Source organism: Mirounga angustirostris, unplaced genomic scaffold (assembly GCF_029215605.1).
Source record: "Mirounga angustirostris isolate CCGP_5_RB_7025 unplaced genomic scaffold, mMirAng1.0.hap1 SCAF_14, whole genome shotgun sequence".
NCBI lineage: Eukaryota > Metazoa > Chordata > Mammalia > Carnivora > Phocidae > Mirounga > Mirounga angustirostris.
Window position 1 is genome coordinate 79,916,246 of NW_026991722.1, and position 24,189 is coordinate 79,940,434.

The 24,189-nt window shown below is 49.0% G+C and overlaps 1 protein-coding gene across 2 annotated transcripts in view; it reads left to right on the plus strand.

Moving 5' to 3' along the window:
- Positions 1 to 24,189, plus strand: part of RNFT2 (ring finger protein, transmembrane 2) — a 69,651-nt gene that overhangs the window by 35,894 nt on the left and 9,568 nt on the right. For both annotated transcript variants that reach the window (XM_064578439.1, XM_045886471.2), the window contains 3 exons: positions 21,057 to 21,206; positions 22,432 to 22,497; positions 22,632 to 22,733. In XM_064578439.1, coding sequence (XP_064434509.1) covers positions 21,057 to 21,206; positions 22,432 to 22,497; positions 22,632 to 22,733 — 318 coding nt within the window. The remainder of the gene's footprint in view (positions 1 to 21,056; positions 21,207 to 22,431; positions 22,498 to 22,631; positions 22,734 to 24,189) is intronic.

Genomic DNA, 24,189 nt, shown 5'->3' on the forward strand with positions numbered 1-24,189 from the left:
AAAGCACAAGGACAGGACAGAGAGCGAGAGGACCCCTGGAGCCCAGAGACTGCTTCCCGGCTGTGTGCACATTCAGGGTCGCCGGCACATCACAGCCCTCCATAAATACCTGCAGAGTGGTGACAGCAGAGGTGTGCAGGGACAGCAAGGCAGTGCAGGAGAGGAGGAGCGCGCTCTCGGTTCCCTCGTGGGCTTGGGCTTGGGCTTGGCCTTCACTGGCTTGCTGCCGGCCCCTGGGGCTTGGCATTCCTGAAACACCCTCATCCCTGCACTGGGTGAGGCAGGGGTTCCCTGCAGCCAGGCTTCTGTGTCTGGGGCTGTTCCTATTTTAAGAGGAGGAAACCATCATCCTCAGCCTTCAGCACTTTGTCCGAAATCTTGCAGCTGCTCAGAGGGAGTCTTTGGACCTCCTGCCTGGCCCTTGTCTCTTTGTGGCCTGAACATCCCATCCGTCACTCGCCAGTTTGGAAGTTCTCTCGCTCCCTCCTCCCTCAGTCCCACTCTTGTTCTGTCACCTCCAGGCCCTTGCAGTGCCTGTCCCCTCTGCTGGGAACACCGTCCTCCTGACCCCAGCCCCATCTGGCTGACCTCTAATTGCTCACCAGTCTGTGTTTACATCTCACTTCCCCTGGGAAGCCTGGACCTCACCTGGCCCCACGTGGGCTTGGGGACTCGCCCGTGTGCCCCCGCGGTACTTGGGTTACTTCTGTCTTGCATGCATCATATGATGCCCTGATTGCTGGCTTGTCTTCCCCCCCACCCCCCAAAAGAAACCTCCATGCCTGGTGAGAGCAGAAGCCAGGTGTCTCGTATGTTTCATTTTATCCCTAGCCTCATGCATAGTACGTGGTAGGCACTCAAAACACAGAAGTTGAACTAGGTAATTCATTGGGAGTGTGGCCAAAGCACATTTTCTCTCTGAAGCAGGCTCTGCCCTCGGTGTGGAGAGGGTCTACTAGGAGTCAGACAAGCAGCTTCCATCTCAGCCGCTCCACTTATGAGCCCTGGGACCTTGGGTGAGGCTCTAAGCCTCAGTTTTGTCATCTGTAAAATAGGGGTAGTAATCATACCGATATGAAGATGAAACAAGATCATGTCTTTGAATGAAGCGTTCCAATCACTGCGGCTCAGTAAGTGGTGGCCACCGTTATTTAGTGAAGAAACAAAGTAGGCGGAGGAGAGGGGGTCCTGGAGGGTGTGACTGCACCCCCCCCCAATCATTCTCTAGGAGGAAATGATGATGATGTTGTTATTGCAACATTGCAGAAGCCAATCACAGTGCGCATACTCCATGCCAAGCACGGTCCTATTCTCTTTCCATCCATCTATTCATTCATTCAAAAGGTATTTTTTTTTTACCACCTACTCTGTGCCAGGCCTGTACTAGGTCCTAGGGACTCAGCAGTGAATGAGACACAATATCTGCTTTCAAGGTCCTTACATAAACAAGATGCTGAGATAAATAAGCAGTATGTGAGGTGGAGAAAAATAAAACGGAATGTGGTGGCAGGCACTGCTCTTTTAAATAGGGTGCCAGGAAAGGCCTCACTGAGAAGTTGACATTCATGCAAAGACTTGAAAGAAGCAAGGGAGTGTGCCATGCATACGTCTGGAGAAGAGTATTCCAGGAAAGGGGAAATAGCATGTGCAAAGGCCCTGGGGTGAAGCATGCTTGGCAAGCTCAAGGAACAGCAAGTGAGTGTGGCCGCAGCAGTTGTGGGGAGGGTGGGGGTGCGGAGGGAGAGGGAGAAGCAGACTCCACGCTGAGCACAGAGCCCGGCAGGGGGCTCGATCCCAGGACCCTGAGATCATGACCTGAACTGAAGGCAGAAGCTTAACTGACTGAGCCACCCAGGTGCCCCAACAAATTTATTATCTTACAGTTCTGGAGGTTACAAATCCAAAAGCAGTCTCCTGGGGCTAAAGTCCAAGTGTCGGCAGGGCGGTTCCTTTTGGAGGCTCTAGGGAAGAATCGGTTTCTTTGCTTTTTCTGGCTTGTAGAGGCTGCCCACGTCCCTTGGTTTTGACAGCCTTCCTCTAGCTTCAAAGCACATCTGTCTAACCTCTGCTCTCTTCACTGTGACCCTCCTTCCTTCTGACAAGGACCTTTGTGATTACATTGTCCCCCTCCCCCCAAATAATCCAGAATAATCTCCCCATCTCAAAATCCTTAACTTAATCACATCTGCACAGACACAAAATTCCTTTTGCCTTGCAAGATACCATCACAGGATCCATGGATTAGGATGTGGAACATCTTTGGGGGGCCACTATTAAGCCTGTCACCCCCCACACACACACACACACACACTTTGCAGATAAGGAAACTGAGGCCTAGAGAGGTGATGTCACCTTTGGGCAAAGTCACCTCCCAGCATAAGGACAGACCTGCAATTGGGGCCCATGTCCATCTAGTTCCAAGTCATGGGCTCTAGACCACCAGGAAGGAAGCACCTTCTGCCTATCTCTGACTCTCTCCCTTCCACCTGACCCCCAGTGTTTTAGGAGGCCAACAGGCTTGGTCAGTTGCCTAAGACTGTAGCTGACGTGGGGACAGAGAAGCACATCCATCCACCTGGGACCGGGACAAAGGGAAGAGACCGCCTTTCTGCAGCTAACAGGGTCCCAGGCCATTTCAGGCTTAATCATCAACACCTTATAATTGGGCCTCTCTTGGGTCCCAGAGAGCAAAGCCCTGTTTGTAAGGAGGCTCCTGATGTGCACGTTGCTGGGACACGTGGCCTGAGCCCTTCCTGTTCGTGGGGCTGAAGCTCTTAAATCAAGGGAACCACAGCCAATGAAATTGGGTGCTTGCCTGCTGCTGTTGAGGGGCAGAGCTCTCCTCCCAGTCTGGTGACTCCTGTGGGGCCACAGCCAGGCTCTAAGGACTCTGTCAGCTGGCCCCTGGGGCCACAGCACCAGAAACCTATCCCAGCCTTTGGCATGCTTTCTGGCCTCCTCCTCATCCTGGGCATTGAAGCCAGAAGAGCAGAGAGAGGACCTTTGTAGGAAATCAGGGGTGTGAGGGAGCAGGTGACACATTTTGACCAGCTCTGGTCTTTAATATCAAGTGTCCAGTTATCAGGAGGCAGGATGTGATGGTGGATAAATAAGGGCATCCACGCTGACATCAGACAGACTTAGATTCAGATCCCACATGTACCACTTATTAGCTCTGTGATCGTAGGCAAAATGATGAACTTCTCTGAAACTGAGCCTCAGTTTCCCCATCTACAAATTGAGGGTACTAATTTGGCCCCTGGCTCATGAGATTGTTATAGTTGGTTTAAAGAGTGGGCAAATTTGCTGCTTGTGGCTTTTTAAAAAAATAACACATAAAAGGTACAAAAAATAATAACAAATAATCATGTTTAAAAATTAGAAAATTAGGGCACCTGGGTGGCTCAGTCGTTAAGCGTCTGCCTTCAGCTCAGGTCATGGTCCCAGGGTCCTGGGATTGAGCCCTGCATCGGGCTCCCTGCTCTGTGGGAAGCCTGCTTCTCCCTCTCCCACTCCCCCTGCTTGTGTTCCCTCTCTTGCTGTGTCTCTGTCAAATAAATAAATAAAATCTTTTTAAAAAATTAGAAAATTAATAGCACCTTAGAAACTCCCTGTGCACACATCCTGGGTTCCATCCATCTCCCTCCCTCCCTTTGCTCATAAGAAACCACAGAGTTTTGCAGTTACCCTTCCCTCATTGTCCGTACGTCTGCTTTTTTCTCTCCTTTCTTGCTGAGCTATTATGTATAACCCTACTGCCTTCCATACTTAATTTCCTGTGAATTCCTCCTCTATTCTCTCCTCTTACCCAGCAAGGATGCTGCTGGTTGGGAGACCCGAACATCAAGTTTGTCAATACTGTAATAAATTTAGAATTAATAGGCTCTGAGTGAGCACCAGAGGAACTTTACAGTGAGTAAAGTACTTGTACCAAGAACCTTGGACTGCCTAGAAAGAACACAACAAGCCCAGGCTTTATCCTCAAACAGACCTGGGCTTGAAAATCAGCACTGCCTACCAGCTTGAGCCACCAATTCTTTGAGTTCACTCCAGGAATATTAAGTATCTACTGTATGGCAGGCACTGTGTAGATATAGGAATGCCGTGAATGAAACAGGGTCCCTGCTTTTGTTTGGTTGGGGAGATCACCATTAAACAAATAAGCATGCAAATGTGAAACTTCAAATTGTGATAAGCACCAGGCAGAAAATAAAACAGAATTCATGGGAGACCCATTTAGGGAAATGGGAAGGGCTTTCTCTGCACAAATGGTATTGGACTGAAACTTGTACTTCCTTGCCATCCGACTTCGGTAAAAGTAAATTCGGTTTTGTCATCTGCAAAATGGAGCTGGGAATTACCCACTCACAGCTCTGCCCTTGGTAATAGGCTCTGACTCAATGTCTGGCTCAACACAGGGGCTCTGTGTCATTTGCCTTCCTTCCTGTCAGCCATGGCAATGTACGTTGCTAAGGTCTGTTGAGGAGCTGTTAGTGAGCAGTTAGTAAGTGATGAAGAACCTGCTGCTGGCAAGTGAGTTGTCAAGCTTTCTAAGGGTCTCGTTGGCTCCTCTGCATTTGATGGCTGACCCTGGGGGTGGGAGAGAGGAGAGAAGGTATATTGTCCACTGTCAACAGGAAGTCTTCCTTTTTCTGGAGAAAGTGGTGAAGAGTGATACAAAGGCTGTGCTACTGAATCACATCCCAGCTCTGCAGCCAGTCATTTCACCTCTGTCAGCCTCCTCTTCCCACCTGCAAACTAGCCCTTATAATACTTCTCGGGTGGGTTTGTCCTGTGGAATAGTGACCTTTAATATAAAGTGTCCAAGTACGTCGTGGGCACCCGGCAAGCGTGGCCATTGCACCGTCCCCACCAGGGCAGGAACTGGGACAAAGGTGCAGAGAAAGGGAGATGCAAAGGGCTAATTCACACCATCTCGGTTCAAGTCCTTGCTCTGCGCGTTCCTAAGCTGGGGAAACTTGGGGCAGGTCGCTTATCCCTCGAGCCTCAGTTCCCGCGTAAGACAGAGCAAAGGAGAGAACTTCCTTCACTGGGCAGCTGTGAAATCACGCAGGCAAGTCGCATGGCACCGCTCCCGACCCCAAGGCCAGGGGAGCTGGTGCGGTCACTCCCTGCTGGTACGTGACCTTAGGGGTGGCGAAGGCGCGTGAAAGAATGAAAAAGGCAGCTTTGCCCTTCGCAAACAGCGACCTCCTTTGTCCGCAGAGGTCACTGAGAGGCCGGCTCGGGAGTCGGTACCCGCGAAGGCGCACGGAAGCCCCGACCCGGAGCCGGCGGCGCGCAGAGCGGGGCGACAGGGGCGCGGGGCTGTGACCTCATCGGCCGGCGCCGTCCCGGGGGGCCATGAGATCATGAGATGCCGGCGCTCGCCGAGGAGTCGATTTGTTGGGAGCGCGGGGACAGCCTGGCCGCCCGCCGCGGTGATCTCATCCGGGCCCCGGGGAGGAGGAGGCAGGCGGCCCCGCGGGCCCGCGCCGCCGGGAGGTGGATTAATGGTTGCCGCCGGCCGGTGACGTCACCGACAGCGCCCGTTGCCGGGTAACGAGCGGCCTCTGGCCCCGCCCCCGACGGCCCCGCCCCCACCTGCCGCGCTCTCTGCCCCAATCCATTCTGCCTCGCCCGTCTCTTTGCTTTTTTCTTTTTCTTTTTGTATTGAGGTACAACTTACATACTGTAAAATGATCTAATTATAAGTGTAGAGGCTCGATGAATTTTTGCATATGCATGTATCTATATGTAAAATATGTATATGTATGTCCATATGTTTCAAGATCTCAGCGCTCTTCAATAGGAATGTGATGCAAGCCACATAGATAACTTCACATTTCCTAGCAGTCACGTTAAACAAGTAAGAAGGAGCAGGTGACATTCATTCTAATAATATATTTTATTTATCCCAGTATGTCCAAAGTATTATTTCAACAGGTTATCAGTACAAAAATTTTAATGAGCTCTTTTACCTTTTTTGTAAGACTTGGAAAACTCTGTGTATTTTACACTTTCAATACATCTCAATTCGGATTTAGCCACATTTAAAATGCTCAGTAGCCACATGTGACAAGTGGCTACTGTATTGAGCAGCACAGGTATAAAACATTTCCAGCACCCAGAAGCCTCCTTCATTCCTCCTTCTGGTCAGTACCCCTGCCAAGGGCACCCATTATTGTGACGTTCATCATCCCTCTTCAGTTCCCCCCCCCAACACACACACATCTTGAATCTTTTCTCTCTCCCCACATCTCACTTTAACTCCACGGGTCTGCATCACAGTGGCTCAGAGCACCAGATGGGAAGTCAGACTGGTTTTGAACCCTGGCTCTACCCCTATCTAGCACTTGGACAGTTTCCTTTGCCTCTTTGAGCCCGTGTTTCCTCACCTATTAACTGTGGCTCATGATAACAAGGTCCATCTGCTTGGATTCTCAGAGTAGAGAGCCTTGGGGGCAGTATGCTAAGTGTTCCAAAGAGAAATTTTATCACCCAACTGTGATAAAATTGCTGGTTTCTTCTCTCTTCCCTCTTGTAATTCTTCCTGTAACTTGGTCTCCCACAATCTATTCCTTCCTCCCATGCCTCTGTTGAGCTTTCTCATCGGAGAAATGGGAACGGATCATAACTAGCCACCAGGGTAGCAGTGGATGTGCAATTCCTGACCCATGGTAAGTGCTTGGTAATAAGGAGATCACTTTCTTCTCCTTTCCCCTCCTTCATGACCTCTAGGTTTCCTTCAGTCCCCAGTCCCCTAAACACTTCTTCCTCCTACCACTCCTCGCCACGCTGTTCTGAAGTGTTTCCAAACTCGTCCCCACCCGCGGCCTTCTCAAGATGAAGAAGACTTAGATTGGGAGCGCCTGCCCCTTGGCCGATGGCACAGCACCTCAGAGGTCGCTGTTCCTCATTTTGTTCTGAAGGGCTTTGCGGTCCCCGTGCAGCCTGCAATCATAACAGACCTGCAGGATGCTTTGCCAAGGAAACAAGTCTTTGTTTTCAGCCCCTTACGCCGGCCCAGCCTGCCCATTTCGGAGCAGGAAGTATGACCCGTCCTGGTCGCGATCAAAAGCTAATGAGCAGTCCAGAGCGAGCGAAGCAAATATAGGATGAAGGGCCCTTTGCTCTACCAGCCCCCCGCCCCCCGCCCCGGGCCCCTCCGGCCGGGGGGGGGGGGAGGTGCAGGTGTGGACCCAAGTCCTGCTTATTTCCCCCCACGGGAAAGGTGGGGCTTTGCAAGGAAGACTCTGTGTGGCCCTATGCTAGCTTTCCTTTTCCTGACACCCTCTTTCTGTTGGGGGAGCCGCCTCGCCCTTTCACTGTGGTTCTGATGAGGCTGTCAGTCACGGCGCTCCGCCCACCCCTGACCATGTGATCAGGCCCGGCCAATCATAGAAGCCGATGGCCTCCTTTGGCCTCTGAGCTTGGTCCCAAGGATGGAGGCCTGCCATTCATTTGGTGAATGGGTCCAGGGAGAAACAGGTCTCTCTTCGTGTTGGAGTTGAAGCTTTAAGACTGTTGGCTTGGGACTGGCAGTAGTCATCTTTCCCACCAGATATAGGTGAATCCAGCACTTTACCCAGATCACATGGGTCTGGTTACCTAATGCTCGCTGTGCCTCAGTTTCCTCATCTGTAAAGTGGGAGCATTAATAGCACCTCCCGCAAAGTGTTGTGCGCGGCGTGGTGCCTAGCACATAATAAGAGCTAAGAAATAGTAATAATTATAATCATCATCATCATGATTGCCACCTGGAGAGGGCCTGGCCTTGGCAGGAGTGAATGAAGCTTACACACAAGAGTAGCAGAGACAGCCTGAACCAAGAGATGGGAAAGAGGAGAGATGGAAAGAACTAAAGAAATAGAGATCTTTGGCCACATTGTTTGCACTCCTGGACCCAGCTGTACTGGAACCAGAGCCACCCCTGCCTTCAACAGTTTCGTGACCCAGTACATCACAATCTTTCTATAACCTACTTCAAGTAGGCTTTCTGTCACTTACAGCCAAAAGTGACGCTATAATACAGACTCTTACACCAGTAGTTCTTGTAACAGTGCTTAGAAGTCCAGAATGTCAGAGCTGGGTCAATACTGCCATCACACAAAACAACACTGAGGCCCAGAGAGGGAGAACAACTTGCCCAAAGCCACACAGCAAAAAGGATGCACCCCCAGCTATCTGACTTCAAACTTGGCACTTTTAACACCATTTCACATTATACGTGGCTAACATAGGAAAATCAGTTTGTTTGTTTGTTTGTTTGTTTTTAGATTTTATTTATTTATTTGACAGAGAGGCACAGTGAGAGAGGGAACACAAGCAGGGGGAGTGGGAAAAGGAGAAGCAGGCTTCCCGCGGAGCAGGGAGCCTGATGCGGGGCTCGATCCCAGGGCCCTGGGATCAGGAGCTGAGCCGAAGGCAGACGCTTAACGACTGAGCCACCCAGGCGCCCCTGAAAATCAATCCATCCTGCCTTCCCCGTCCACTGCCATCCTGTTTGATGAGGCTTAATTCATTTTGTCTGGAAGATATTTTATGCTTGCCAGACTGCTAGCAGGGGCCGTGGTACTCCCATGAGCGAGGTACTGGACTCAACGCTTTCTTTGCATTAGCTCATTTATCCTCCCAGCCACCCTACGAGCTAGGCGTTACCTTTATCCCCATTTTACCAATGAGAAAACTGAAGCAGAGAGGGATGAAGCGACTTACCCTAGGTCAGTCGGTCAGAGACAGTCCAAATTCAAATCCCAGTCATCAGACTCCAGCATCCGTTTTCTTCACCACTGTACCCGCTCAGACTCCAGGGCCTTACCAGCTTGGAAGAGACAGAGCTGGGACTTGTACCCAATGTCACAGTCCTTCTTTCCTTCCTTCTACACTGCATGTCTTTCCCACATGTGCTCCAACCAGCAGTCACTGGACAACCCCCTTCCTCCCCCTCCTTATATGCAGACCTCAGTTCCTAGCACCTTCAGCATTAGGGCTCTCTATGAGCCACTCCTGTGAAAAACCTAGCTGTTTGAACCATGATCATTTAGCCCACCTATTTAGTCGTTCACTGATTCATTCATTCATTCAACAAACATTTGTTGATCACTAATGGATGCCAAGCCCTCAGTATTAGTTAGAATTGGAATAAGTGGATAACAGCAAAGAACCCAAAACAATAGTGGCTTAAATGTAAAAAGAGTGTATTTCTTTCCCATGCAAAACCCAAGGTGAGCAACCCAAACCTAGTAATGTGACACCTTCCAGCTCACTGCTTCAGTAATCCTAGGGTGTGGGATAGCAACCAGATAGCAACCAGAACACAAGCCATCATGTCCAAGTTCCAGACAGCAGGATGGAGGAAAGGGGGAAGAATAAAGTGAAAGGTTCTCTGAAGTTGTCACATGACACTTATCCTATATCTTAGTGACCAAAGTGGCATCTAGATGCAAGGGAACCTGGGAGAAACAGTCTTTGTTCAAGATAGTTGTGCATCCAGTTACAAAGCTGAGGACTGTAGGACTAAAGAAGTAGGTGAGAAAGGATAGGGTAGCAGCCAGCAACTAGGGACTCACTCTGACTAGGCATAGGGGAAAGATGGTGAACAGGATATGATTCTCTGCACTCATGAAGCTCACAGCCTAATCCAAGAAACACACATAATAGTTACTGAGCACTTACTCTGTGACAGGTGCTTCTCAGAGGTTCTCAAATGTTTTAGATTCAGGTCCTCTTCACACTTTTCCAAAAGTATTGAGGATCCAAGGAGCTTCTCTTTATATGAGTTATAACTATCCACATTCACTGTCATAGAAATTAAAACTCTGACCTTTTGGGGGCACCTGGCTGACTCAGAGGAGCATGCAACTCTTGATCTTGGGGTCATGAGTTCAAACCCCATGTGGGGTGTAGAAATTACTTAAATAAATAAAACTTTAAAAAAACTGACCTTTGTATAATACTAATTAATTTAAAATAATCAGCCAATTATACATTAACATTAATAACATATCTTAATGAAACATTTTTAATTTTTTCTTTAATTGTATTTTTTAATTACTGAGAAGAAAGGCATTTTCTTTATTTTTTTAATAGATTTCTTTAACACCTGGCTCAAGAAAAGATCACTGCATTTTTCTCATTTGTTGCAAATCACATGTCATGAGCCTTGGGAAAAACTCCGTTGTACACTTGGTAGAGAGCAAAGGTGTCAAATAATGTATTAGTATTAGTATAAAAATAGTTTCGACTTCACAGAGCCCCCAGAAGTGTCCTGGGGACCCCCTCAGGGTCCCACACCACTGAGAAACACTGATTTACTTGGAAGCTCATGGGAATCCTAGACAGTAGGCACAATCCGGGTCACAAGGTCACCCCCAAAGCAGAATAGATTTGGGGGAGGTGATCCATGGAAGCTCAGGGAAGGAGTGGTAAGGTAAGATGGGGAAGGAAAAGCCCAGCTTGTGCAGAAGTGAGCGGGAGCCTCATGCCCATGCGAGGTGGCCATATGGCTCCAGTGTAGACGGGGCCACATGGAGAAGGCTGGGTAAGCTGTTTAGGCTTTGTCCTCAGGGCAGTGGGGAGCCATGGAGCGTTATAAGCGGGGGTCCTCAATAATCAGGTTTGTGTTCTCCAAGGAATATCCTAGGAGGAGGCACAGCTGTCTTTCTCCTCATTGCAGTGTGTCTGGCTTTTTGGCACAGTCCTGGAGTGCTAACCAGCCCTTAGCCAGCCTTTAAGGAGTGCTGGCAAACATTGCCTTCCAGCCACACACCAGATTTATCCAGGAAACTTGGCCGGGCTGGGACAGCCAGCACCCATCCAGAGTGGCTGTGACATCTCCCTTTAGCTCTTTACTCCAAAATGAGCTTCCTTTAGCTGACAGGCAGTCGCAAGAACAATAATAATAGCCAACATTTTTATATGGTGACCCATCACACCTTGTTTTAAGCTCTTTCCTCATGTGACCTCTTTTTCTGACCAGGAAGGATTTTTAAACTGGCCTCTGGAGCCAGCCTGTCTGGGTTCAAATTTTCTCTCTGCCACCTACAAGCTGTGTGACCTTGAGCAAGTGACCTAACCTCTCTGTGCCCCAGATTACTCTTCTATAAAATAGGGGTAGTGATAGCTCCTATCTCCTAGGTTGTCATGAGGACTAAATGAATTAAGGCAAAGTGCTTAGAACAGCGCCTGGCAAGTGAAAAGCCCTCAATGTATATATTTGATATTACTAACATCACAACCCTTGGAGGGATGTTATTATTACCTCCAGTTTATAGATGAGGACACCGAGGCCCACTTCTTCATTCAGCAGGGGGGTGTATTGAGCATCCTGTTTGATGCCAAGCACCGTTCTAGCTTCTGTGGATAGAAACGGTGGTACCAGAAAGACACAGAGCCTGTATTTCAGAGGTTAACATTCACATAACAAAGAAATATAGGGGCGTCTGGGTGGCTCAGTCGTTAAGCATCTGCCTTCGGCTCAGGTCATGATCCCAGGGTCCTGGAATCGAGTCCCACATCGGGCTCCCTGCTCGGCAGGAAGCCTGCTTCTCCCTCTCCACTCCCCCTGCTTGTGTTCCTGCTCTCGCTATCTCTCTCTCTGTCAAATAAATAAATAAAATCTTAAAAAAAAAAAAAAAGAAATATAGACTCTGTCAGAGGGCGAGTGTAATAAAGAAAATGAAAGCAGAGTACAGGGGCGCTCAGGTGGCTCAGTCGGTGAAGCGACTGCCTTTGGCTCAGATCATGATCCCGGAGTCCCAGGATCAAGTCCCCCACATCAGGCTCCCCGCTCAGTGGTGAGTCTGCTTCTCCCTCTGCCCCTCCCCCCTCTTGTGCTCTTTCTCTGTCACTCACTCTCTCCCTCAAATAAATAAATACAATCTTTTTTTTTTAAGATTTTATTTATTTATTTGAGACCGAGAGACTGAGAGACAGAGAGCACGAGAGGGAGGAGGGTCAGAGGGAGAAGCAGACTCCCCGCCGAGCAGGGAGCCCGATGCGGGACTCGATCCCGGGACTCCAGGATCATGACCTGAGCCGAAGGCAGTCGCTTAACCAACTGAGCCACCCAGGCGCCCTAAATACAATCTTTAAAAAAAAGAGAAAGGAGGGATGCCTGGGTGGCTCAGTTGGTTAGGCATCTGCCTTCGGCTCAGGTCATGATCCCAGGGTCCTGGGATCGAGTCCCACATCGGGCTCCCTGCTCCTCGGGGAGTCTGCTTCTCCCTCTGCCCTTCACCCCGCTCATGCTCTCTCTCTTTGTCTCTCTCAGTCTCTCTCCCTCAAATAAATAAATAAAATCTTTTAAAAAAGAAAGGAAAAGCAAGCAGAATACAGAGGGTGGAGAGTGGCAGGGAGAGGTGGGGAGGGAGCGCAGGGGTGTTGCTTTATGTACATCGTTCTGTGATCCTTCTTGATGAGGTGACATTTGTGCCAAGATGCAAGGGAAGTGAGGGAGCCAAATGGCAGATCTCAGGAAGGAGGGGGCTCCAGGGAGAGGGAAGAGCAAGTGCAAAGGCCCTAAGGTAGGACTGCGCTTGGCTGTCCCCCATCAGCCCCATCACACGTGTGGGCAGGGGGCAGATCTTACAGGATCTGGAAGACATGGCAAGGGTTTCAAATGTCACTCCGAGTGAGACAGATTTTCACAGGTACAAGCTCAGGGTTGATTTGATCTGCCTTGTGTTTTGAAAAGCTCATTCTAGATACCGTGTGAAGAAAAAAACCATAGAAGGACGAGGACAGAAGGACAAGCAGAAGCAAAAGAGCTGTTTCCAATAGGATTCGTAGATGGATTGGATATTGGTTATTGGAGAGAGGACATTCGAGATGATCTCAGGGGTTTGAGCACACAGAAAGGAAGCACCTTGCCAAAGGTATACAGCTAGAAAGTGGCAGAGTTGTGATTTGAACCCAGTCAATAGGACAGAAGACCTGCATCCAAATCCCAGGCTGGCTACTTGACAGCTGTGTCCATCCACTCAGCCTGCCTTAATAAAATACCACAGACATTTATCTCTTACAGCTCTGGAGGCTGGAAGTCCAAAATCAAGGCTGATTTGGTTCCTGGTGAAAACTCTCCTCCTGGCTTGCTGATGGTCGTCTTCTTGCTGTGTCCCCACATGAGGTGGGGGGCGGTGGAGAGAGAGAGAGAAAGAGGAAACGAGCATGTCTCTTCTCATAAGGGCACCGATCCCGTTCCTGAGGGCTCCAGTCTCATAACCTAATCACCTCCCAAGGGCCCCACCTCCTCACACCATCCCATGGGGGTTAGGCTTCTACATAGGAATTTTGGGGGGGTTTGATTCAATCCACAGCACCCACTAAGTACCCTTAGATGAATGCTTTCGGTTTTTTTGGTTGTGTTTTGTTTTGTTTTGTTTGGCCCAAAGCAACTACCATGATATTATCGCTTAGGATTCCATGGGTCAGGAGTTCTGTCAAGGCACGCCAGGGATAGCTGGTCTCCACGTGGTGTCTGCTGGGCTGGACCCTCCGAGATGGACTGTTCACTCACAGGTGTGATGCATCAGCTACAGCAGCTGCAATGATGTGCCCAGGCTCCTGTATCCCAGACCAGCATTCTCCCTGTTGGTTGGGTGCCTTGCTTCTTTCTCCTACCTGTAGTCTCAGAGCCTCTCCCTCTTGTAAATATTTTATCTACTTCTTTCAGAGAGAAAGAAGAGAGAGAGCATGCAAGCATGAGTGGGGAGGGGCAGAGAGAGAAGCAGACTCCCCGCTGAGCAGGGAGCCTGATGCAGGGCTCGATCCCAGGACCCTGGAATCATGACCTGAGCCAAAGGCAGATGCTTAACTAACTGAGCCACCCAGGCGTCCCAGAGCGTCTCCTTCTTTATAGGACCTCTTCACGTGGTCTCTCCTTGTAGTTGGGCTTCTCACAAGCCGTGGCTAGAGAGGAAGGGCAAGTAAAGAGGAAGGCCATGGAGGTTGCCACGTATCACAGGGCCTGGGCTGGGAAGTCCCAGATGGCACTTCAGTCTCATTCTGATGTCCCTTAGTTCTTTTAAACCTGACATTTCTCATCTCCAAAAGAATTTGGTATTAATATTGCCCATCTCCTCAGATGATCGTGACATTCCTTACTAGCTCCTGTCACATACGGAGGCCTCCCTGGTTACCTGGGTCTTAGGTTCATTTGCTCATTTGATCCTCACACAATCCCCATGGTGTGTTGGAGGCAGGTTGCCCTGGCTTTCGAGAGCCGATGGTTAAGTTTTCAAGAAACTTGGAAGCAGGTGTTAAACTCTTGACAGCTTGAAATGGGCCCTGTGGGAGTATTTATGCCACAGAAATTGACAAACACACAAATCAGGGCCTTCTTTGGTTGTTTTCCAGAAACCTGGTTTGACAGCATACCACTGTGTGTGTGTGTGTGTGTGTATTCAACCCCATTTACAGATGAAGAAACCGAGGCTCAGAGCCATTAAATTATTGTCTAAAATCAACCAATTTAGTAGGTACAGATCTGACCTTGGAGTCCCAAATCCCATTCCCTTACCTGCTCTGCTGTCCTGCTTCTCTACATGAGAAAGTGTGCACAAAAGAGATTCATAAACAGGTAAAGCTGCATAAATACTATGAATTGTAAAAGATCTTTCATCCCTGTCTACCTGTTCTTTATATATTACACTGCTAACACTATCCGATGATGTCTGTCCCCTCCCTCCTCACCCCCAGAGTTCTTCAAATTCTCTTTCCCACGTAGGTGCATTCTCAAAAATTCTCCTCCTCTGTTCATTTCTCCTGCTTCTCAGCAGCCCGCTCGCCTGCATATACCATCCCCTCCCAGAGTCAGCCCTCTGCTGTTTCCTTGTTTCCCATTTCACTTTGCGTGTCCCCGTCCTCCCTTCATTCTAGCAGTAGGAAGTCAGCACGGTCCCCGCCTTCCCGTCTCTGCCGCTCCCGCCCCCTTTATGAGAATCCCAGCGGAGAACTCTGCACGCCCCAGTCCTGTGGCAGTCGTACCCGTTTTCCCTTCACAGGTGGCGGGGGGGTGGGGGACAGACGGCTCACAATCTGATCACTTCTCCTTGCCCCCTGACACCCCAGAGAAACCACACATTCCATTTGGTGGTCATCAGAAATAACACGCTTAAGAAACCTGGAATTACAAAGCTGCTTAATTAGAGAGAGGTGGTTTCACTGGGATATGCCCAGTTTTCCCTGGGGGGTTGTATCCCCTTCTCCAAGTGCCCCCCCCCCAGCAGCTAATTGCTACCTTTAACATGGTGCCACGCAGACACTCCCTTTATTTCATTGTCTGTGACATTGCTGCTTGCTTCTAAAGAGAAGTTCCCTCTTCCACCTCTCCTCCATCAGCAAACTTGAGAAGCTGACGTGAGGAATGAGGGTGGAATCTCTAGCCTCAGAAAGGTCCCCAGTCACGAGACGAGCATCTCCTCTCTGCTAGATGCTGGCAACATGACCGACCGGGAGCCAAATCATCTTTGCACTTATGGGGCTCACCGTCTGGTGGGGGAGACAGACACTGAAATAATTCTGTAGCTATTGTGAGAAGTGCTCTGAAGGAGTGATTCGGTGGGTATGACAGGAGCGCCGGATGTAACTAAGGACTTGGGGAAGTCTTTCCAGAGCATGTGACAGGTAGCTGATGCCTGGACAGTGAACAGGTATTAGCTCACTCTCCAGAGAGCAGGGGACGGTATTCCATCTGCAGAGGAAGAGCTTGGTCTGCATAGTGAAGTAACTGAAGGAAGGGCCAAGAAGCTGGTACTTCTAGGGATGTGTTGGAGTTCCCACCATGGTTTGACTTCTCCAGGTTCTGACGTTTTAGACCGGGGTTGGCAAGCCATAGGCCACAAATCAAATATACCCTGATACCTGTTTTTGTAAACAAAGTTTTCTGGGAACTTTAGCCATGCCTGTGTGTTTACCTGTTGTCTATAGCTGATTTTGTGCTATAAAAGCAGAGGGGAATAGTTGTGACAGAAACTGTATGACCCACAAAGCCAAAGTATTCATGATCTAGCCTTTTGCGGAAAAACGTTGCCAACCCTTGATCTAGACCTGCTCGTGGGCAAGTAGGAAGCTTGGGGCCTGGACCAGGGAACTCGCCCACAGCTAATGGAACCTGAGAATTGGGGATCCAAAGACAGTGACCAAGGCTGAATAAAAGCAGTGGTAAGAAGGGGTGGTTGACAGGATCTGACCCCAGTCTGTCTGGCTCTTGAGGCTGCACCCCTAACAGCCAAGCCAGGCTGGTTGGGCAAGATTTGCCTGAGAGACAGGGTGCCTGGGTGGCTCAGTCAGTTAAGCGTCTGCCTTCGGCTCAGGTCATGATCTCAGGGTCCTGGGATCGAGCCAGCATTGGGCTCCTTGCTCAGTGGGGTGCCTGCTTCTCCCTCTCCCTCTGCCGCTCCCCCTGCTTGTGCTCTCTCGCTTGCTCGCTCTCTCTCTCAAATAAATAAAATCTTAAAAAAAAAAAAAAGATTTGCCTGAGAGGGGACAGCAGGGTCTGTCCCCAGAGTTAGCCAGATGCCAGCCTGCAGGGGTTTCCAGAGACACAGGGACATAGGATCTTTCATGAGGTGGTCATGTCCTCCCCCACCTTGAGGCCAGGCAGACAGAGTAGGAGGCTGCTCACCAAGATGGCATGGGGCCATTGTCTATTCTGTCACTTTTGAGTTTCTAGGACACCTGTTCTTCCTCATCCTCCCCACATTTCCTTCATCGTTCTGCTTCTAACTTATCCACTAAAACAGTGCTTCTCAAACTTGAATATGTACCCAGATCACCTGGGAAACTGGTTAAATTATAGGTTCTGTTTCAGCAGGTCCGGGGTGAGGTGTGAGATTCTGCATTTCTAACAAGCTCTTCTTCAGTGCTGAGGCAGATGGTCCAGGGACCACACTTTGAGTAGCAAACATTTCAAGATCAGCTTGGATGATACCTTCTCTTAGGTCTTAGAAGATTTACCTAATCACTTCTCCGCTCCCACTCCCACCCCATACCTCAGCTCTGGGGCCCCCTCGTGCTCAGCTCTAGCCGAGTTGTACCACAGTATATTACAAAAATTTGTCTAGCGTCTATCTTACTCATTAGGTAGTGAGCTCCCTGAGAATAGGGACAAGGTCTTGATCATGTTAGTATCACCAGAGCCTCGTGCTCTGTCTGGTAAGTAATGGCTGTCCAGTAATGGAAGGTGGCGGGAGGGACATCAATGAACAGGAGGGAAAGTAGGAGGGAGGGAAGGAAGAATGGAAAGAAGGATGGATACATTGATGGATGCATGGATGGGAGAGAAGGAGGAGAGGAAGAAAGGAAAGGAGAAAAAAAAAAAAAGAAAAGAAAGGAAAGGAGCATTCTCTGGAGGTTCACTGAATTCAAGGAGGAGTGACAAAAGCAAGTTAGGTTGAACATTGGGAGAGACTGGCCTATTGGCACAGAATGAGCTGGAACAGGCAGTAGTTGAGTGACCCTGGGTGAGCGCAGTTGAAAGCATGGGGCCTCTAAGGCTGAGGGTGTGCAGGAAAACAAAGCCCACAACATGGGTATTCAGCAGAGCCTGGGGCCTGCTGTCAGGACATGGACAGAGCTTGAGCAGCCTTAGCCATCCACTGAGCTGCTGTACCATTGTTCCTGCTCCCACCACACCATTGGCTTGTAGAACAAGCTTGGCGGCCATCCCCCACATCTCTGCTCCCCAGTCACCTCCACCTTCCCACAGGCTGCAGAGGGAACCAGCATTCCCCTCTGGGGGATATGTCCAGGGGTCAGGGACTGGTGGGAGTCTGGAGGGGATAGAAGGCCCTTACAACAAGGACGCAGCCAAATAGTCACAAAGGTCAGGCATTAGGGTGAGTGGACAACTGGATGCCCCTCCTTGGTCCTTAGCAGATGTGGGCACATCTGCTTCAAGGGACCCCCTTCCTAGGCCCATCAAGATGGAATATAGCGGGGTAGATAGAAAGTCTATCCTCATCCCAGTCATCATCCATTCGATGGATAGGCAATGTGTTTTTATAAACCTTTTTTCCCCTTGAATGTAAATATATCATATGCTCAGTACAAAAAAAAAAAAATGGAAAAGGCAGAAAAACACACAAAAAAATAAATATTTCTGCATTTATGGGGCACATTTCCACTCAGAACTATTATGTGAGTATTTCCTTAAGTCAATAGATATCCTTCACCAGGATGGTTTTTTACCTTTCCATTTTGAAATTTTATTTATTTTTTTTAAAGGTTTTATTTATTTATTTGACAGAGAGAGACACAGCGAGAGAGGGAACACAAGCAGGGGGAGTGGGAGAGGGAGAAGCAGGCTTCCCGCAGAGCAGGGAGCCCGATGCGGGGCTCGATCCCAGGACCGTGGGATCATGACCTGAGCCGAAGGCAGACGCTTAATGACTGAGCCACCCAGGTGCCCCTCCATTTTGAAATTTTAGACTTAAAGAAAAGTTGCAAGGGGTGTCTGGGTGGCTCAGTTGGTAAGCGTCTGCCTTCGGCTCAGGTCATGATCCCACGGTCCTGGGATCGAGCCCCGCATCGGGCTCCCTGCTCTGCGGGAAGCCTGCTTCTCCCTCTCCCACTCCCCCTGCTTGTGTTCCCTCTCTTGCTGTGTCTCTCTCTGTCGAATAAATAAATTTTTAAAAAATCTTTAAAAAAAAAGTTGCAAAAATAGTAGAGAGTCGCCACATACCGTCCCCCCAGGTTCCCCTAATGTTAACATCTAGTATGACCACAGTAAAATTAGCAAAGCCAGGAAATTAACATCATTGCCGTTACTATTAACGAAAACTACAGACCTTACCAGATTTTGCCAATTGTCCCACTAACGTCTCTTTCAAAGTCCAGAGATTATCGAATCCAAGATCCCACATTGCATTCATCTGTCATATCTCCTTAATCCTCTCTGACCTGACAGTTCCTTGATCTTGTCTTTGTCTTTTGTGACCTTGACACTTCTGAAGAGTGCTGGACATTTCTTTTGCAGAATGACCCTCCATTTGGATGTGTCTCTTATTAGTTCATGGCTCAGTTCAGGTTTTATACATTGTTGACCAGAATAACCACGGAGGTGATAACTATGTTCTTCTCAGTCCATCACATCAGGGGGTCCAGGCTGTCCATATAACTTACTGCTGGGGGTGTAAACCGTGATCACTCAGTTAACATGATATGTGCTGGGTTTCTTCACAGTCAAGTTGCTGTTTTTCAGGATAATGTTTGAATGGCTGTACGGCTTTCCATTATAGATCTCCACCATAACCAGACCCTCTTGTTGTACATTTATTTACTTGTGTCTGTTTGTACTGTTACAAAGAATACTGCAGTGACCATTCTTACACATCTCAGCACATATCCCGGATTATTTTGTTAGGATGAATTCCTAAAAATAGAATTGCTGGAGCAAATGCTATTCACATTTTTAAGGCTCTGCGTGCCTGAGGCAGGGATGGTTGCTTCTCTCTGTTTGTTTGTTTGTTTGTTTGAATCAGCTTTATTGAGGTGTAATTTAAATACCAAAAAATGTTGGTTTGAAGCATATATTTCAATGAGTTTTTTTATTAAAGATTTTATTTATTCATTTGTCAGAGAGATAGAGAGCACAAGCAGGGGGAACAGCAGGCAGAGGGAGAGGGAGAAGCAAGCTCCTTGCTGAGCAAGGAGCCTGATGCGGGGCTCAATCCCAGGACCCCAGGATCATGACCTGAGCCAAAGGCAGACGCTTAACCGACTGAGCCACCCAGGCAGCCCTATTTCAATGAGTTTTGGCAAATATATACACTTGTGTAACTACCATCCCAATCGCATTATAAAATACCTCTATCACTCCCCAAAATTCCTTGATGCCCCTTATAGTCAGTCTTCCTCCTCACCCCACGCGACTACTGATCTGATTTCTCTCACAACAGGTTAGTGTTAACCTATTCCAGGATTCCATATAAATGAGAATTGTACAATATATATTCTTTTATAACTGTCTCCTTCGATTGGACATAATGCGTGTGAGACTCACCCATGTTGTTGTGTATATCAGTCATCTGTTCGTTTTTATTGCTGAGTGGTATTCTATTGTATAAATATACAATAATTTGTTTATCCATTCTTCCACTGATAAGATTTTTGGGCTGTTTCCAGCTTGGAGGTATTATGAATAGAATTGCTATATGATCATTTGCATATAAGCAGATATATTTTCATTTCTCTGGGGTCCATACATAGAAGTGGAGATGCTGGGTCATAAGTAGGGGCATGTTTAAATTTATTAGACATAACAGAGTGGGGTTATTTTCGTCTCATTTTATAGCTCAGGCCACAGAAAGCTGGAGGGACTTGTCCAAGGGCAAAGAGAGGAAGGGAAATAGAATTGGTTGAGTACTGCTCCGTGCCAGGCACAGTGCTAGATGCTCTCTGTGAATCTTCAGAGCAACCTATAAGACAGGAGTTGTGGTTCCCATTCTATAGATGAGGAAGCTGGGGCCCATGAGCTTGCAGCAATGCAAGCTTCAAACCCAGCCTCATCTGAATCCCAAATGCATCTCCTTTGCCCAGATGTTCCCCTGCCTCCTTGCAGACTGTAGGTGATGGAGCTGGGAAGAAGAACGCATATCCCCCTCCACCTCTGGGCCTGCCCTTACTTGCTTCCTGTTGTCCATCCAGCCCATGCCCCGGAGGCCGGGCCCCCGTGATGCCTGGGTCAGCCCTCGAGACAAGAGCAATCTGTATGTGGGGCCAGGGATGGTGCCCCCAATGCCACAGCAGGCACCAGGGAGTGACCCACACTCCAACCCTCCAACAGAAGTGTCCAGTTTCTCCCTCCCTGAAATGCAATCCTCAGAGCTTTGCTCCTCGGCGCTGGTGGGCAGTGGGTGAGGGCGGCGGGCAGGGGCCATGTCTCCCCGGCCATATCGCAAACCCATTAGGAGCAGGTCTGAGTGCTTTCCAAAGCTGATTAATGGCCTGCCTGTGACCTGGAATGTCATTACTGCCCAGGCTGGGGGACCCCCGGCTGGGTCCTTTGGGTCCTTTACAGCTAATAATAATTGATGCTCTCTGTGTGGTTGCAGGGAAAGTTCTATCTGGTCATCGAGGAGTTGAGCCAGCTGTTCCGATCGCTTGTCCCCATCCAGCTGTGGTATAAATACATCATGGGAGACGACTCCTCCAACAGCTACTTCCTAGGAGGGGTCCTGATTGTTCTCTACAGCCTCTGCAAGGTGAGGTGGGCCGGGGGCTGGAGGGCTGGCCTGAGGAAGGTCCACTCATTTGCTGGGCCTTGGGGGCAAGTGGGGAGCTTGGAATCTTTTTTTTTTTTAAGGGAGGTAAAATGCACACAACATAAAATGAACCACTAACCATCTCACGGTGTGCAGCTCCGTTGCATTGAGCAGGTACACAGGGCTGTACCACCCCCACCATCTAGTTCAAAGACATTTTCATCACCCCAAAAAGAAACCCTGTACCCATTAAGCCGTCCCTCCCATTCCTGCTCACTACCCTCCCCCAGCCACTGGCAACCACCAGTCTGCTCTCTGTCTCTATGGACTTGCCTATTGTGGACATTTCACATAAATGGAATCCTCCACTATGTGGTCTTCTGTGGCCGGCTTCTTTCACTTAGCATCATGTTTCCAAAGTTCATCCACATGGTGGCATATATCAATACTTCATTCCTTTTTGCGGTTAAATCCACCCTAATTTCTTGCCCGTAAAGCTCACCAGATGCTCTCCCTTCACATATTTCCATTATTACTGCTGTATTTATGGGCAAGGAGATGGGGGCTCAGAGAGAAGCAACTCGCCCAGCGTCACTGGGCTAAAGACAACAGAGTGGGTGTCAAACCTGGGCAGCCTGCTTCCAGGGCCTGGAGCTCTTACCCATAGACGACACTGCCCACCCCCAACACTTGTTTCCATTCCTGGGTGCAAATCAGGGTTTTCCCCCCTAACCATAAACACATCCTCCTCTTTCTTCTCCCTTCTCTGTTTCTGGCTCTAGAGAATCCTGGGGGAATGTGTTCTTCCCTTCCCTTTCTCCCAGCAGGACTAGCCAGGCCATCCATGCCCTGTACGCCACTGAGGCTTCTCTTGCCTGCTGATTCTGATCGACTGGCAGTACCTGACTGGAGTGCTGGCTGGGCTCAGAAGCAGAGTGCTGTGATCAATTAGCAATGCCTGTGCTGGGCTTGGCAGGGGGAAGAGGCAGGATGTATCTCATGTATTTGCTATCCTGGCCCAGCTAGCAAGGGAGCCTCTTGACATAAGGCAGCAAGACAAATGCCAAGCAAAACTGAGGGGAATGAGGAGCTCCGAATGGGATAGAGTGTCCTGAAAATGTTCGTTGTCAAAGACGAGGGATCCGTGGGGGTTGATCGGGAGTGGTAAGAGAGATCCTAAACAATCCTGGGAGACTTTTCAGCCAATACTCCTCTCTCTTTTCAGTCATTCGACATCTGTGGTCGTGTGGGCGGAGTTAGGAAAGCCCTGAAGCTTCTCTGCACCTCTCAGGTGAGCAGATTTCAAATGGCCCCCACTGAAGGCAAAAGAACCAGGTGCTGGAAAGGTCTCTCACAGCACTCCTGAGGGCATCGCTCCAGTGAGGGTCCACAGCTGGCCTTATCTCTCTCCCCTCCCTCAAACAGAATTACGGCGTCCGGGCCACTGGGCAACAATGCACGGAAGCTGGTGATATCTGTGCCATCTGCCAGGCTGAGTTCCGGGAGCCTCTGATCCTCATGTGCCAGGTGAGCAGGGCTGGGCAGAGCCATCAGGGGATGGAGGCTGGGGGACCTCTGGGGCCGTGTCCCGAGCAGAAGTCCCATGTGCCTCTCCCCTGACCAAACCTCAGGGCTCTGGGGTGGGTCTTTGGGAAAAGCATCGTCAAGACTGGAGTCAGATCAGACCTGGGGTTCAGATCTCAGCTCTGCCTCTTCCTAGGTGGGTGGTCCTGGGCAGGTTCCTTCACCTCTCTGAGCCCTGGACTTATCAGTCAAGCGTCAAAAATGAAAAATTCAGTATGGTATAGTCAGAATAGTCTGCGTGGGAATCCCAACAGCACTCTGGACCCTGCAAGGGTGGATCACTCCCTCTCCCTGAGCCTTGGTTTTTCTCGTGTATAAAATGGGCATCATAATACCTACCTCACAGAGCTATGATTATGATTAAATGAGATCATCGATGAAAGAGCTAAATTCGAATTAGTCACCCATAAAAATGGCTCTTGTTAAAGTTCTTATCATCACTGTAATTACTATTACCATTTGTTTTCGTTATTAATTGTGGGCCACCAACCCATAGCAGTAAGTACTGGTTACTCTCTTTTAGCTCCCTAAATGTACTCCTCCTCCTCCTGACATCAGGGGCTAAGATGTCAGTTCAGCAGATGTAAATGAGGCAAAGCATCCTATCAGATACCGGGGAGGGGAGGCAGAGGGCACACAGACCCTATTCCCTGCTCGGGCAGCTCACGGTCTCCTTGGGGAGATAGACACATACATAAATAACTATGAAACAAGGCAGGCAGTCATAAGTGCTGTGTAAGAGAGATTCATGCAGGATCCCGGGGGACCCGGACAGAGAGCGATGAGTTCCAGGCTGGGAAGGCTTTTTGCAGGAGGCACAGCCTGAACCCTGGTAAGAATGGGAGCACGGATGCCCCCCTGTTCGGCAACCACCACCCCCTGCTCCCGGGCCTCAGAGGGCAGGAGGTGAGTGAGGTCCTTTTTTGGCATCAGCAAAATTTCTTTCTTTCTTTCTTTCTTTCTTTCTTTCTTTCTTTCTTTCTTTCTTTCTTTCTTTCTTTCTTTCTTTCTTTCTTTCTTTTTTTTTTTGCTATTTGGGGGAATGCTAGGAAGTTTCTTTTTTTTGCATTTTATTTATTTTTAAATTGAAAATATGCTTGCATGACTTGAAATTCGAACTGAGGATCTCGTGAGTTGGGAGTCATGGAGGGTTTGTGCAGCGTTGGACCTGGGTTGGAGCCTGGAACAGAGAAAGGACATGAGTAGGAAAACTGGTTTGAGGTAATCCAGATAGAGTTTGGAGTTCAGTGGTTAGTCATGAATCAATGGGGTTTTGGCTTTGATGTAAAAGTAAGGCGAGTAAAGCAAGCTGATGATATTGGGGAATTGAAACTTAGTGAGGGGCCTAAATGAGGATTCTCTGCGCTATGTTTGCAACCTTTATATAAGTCTAAAATTA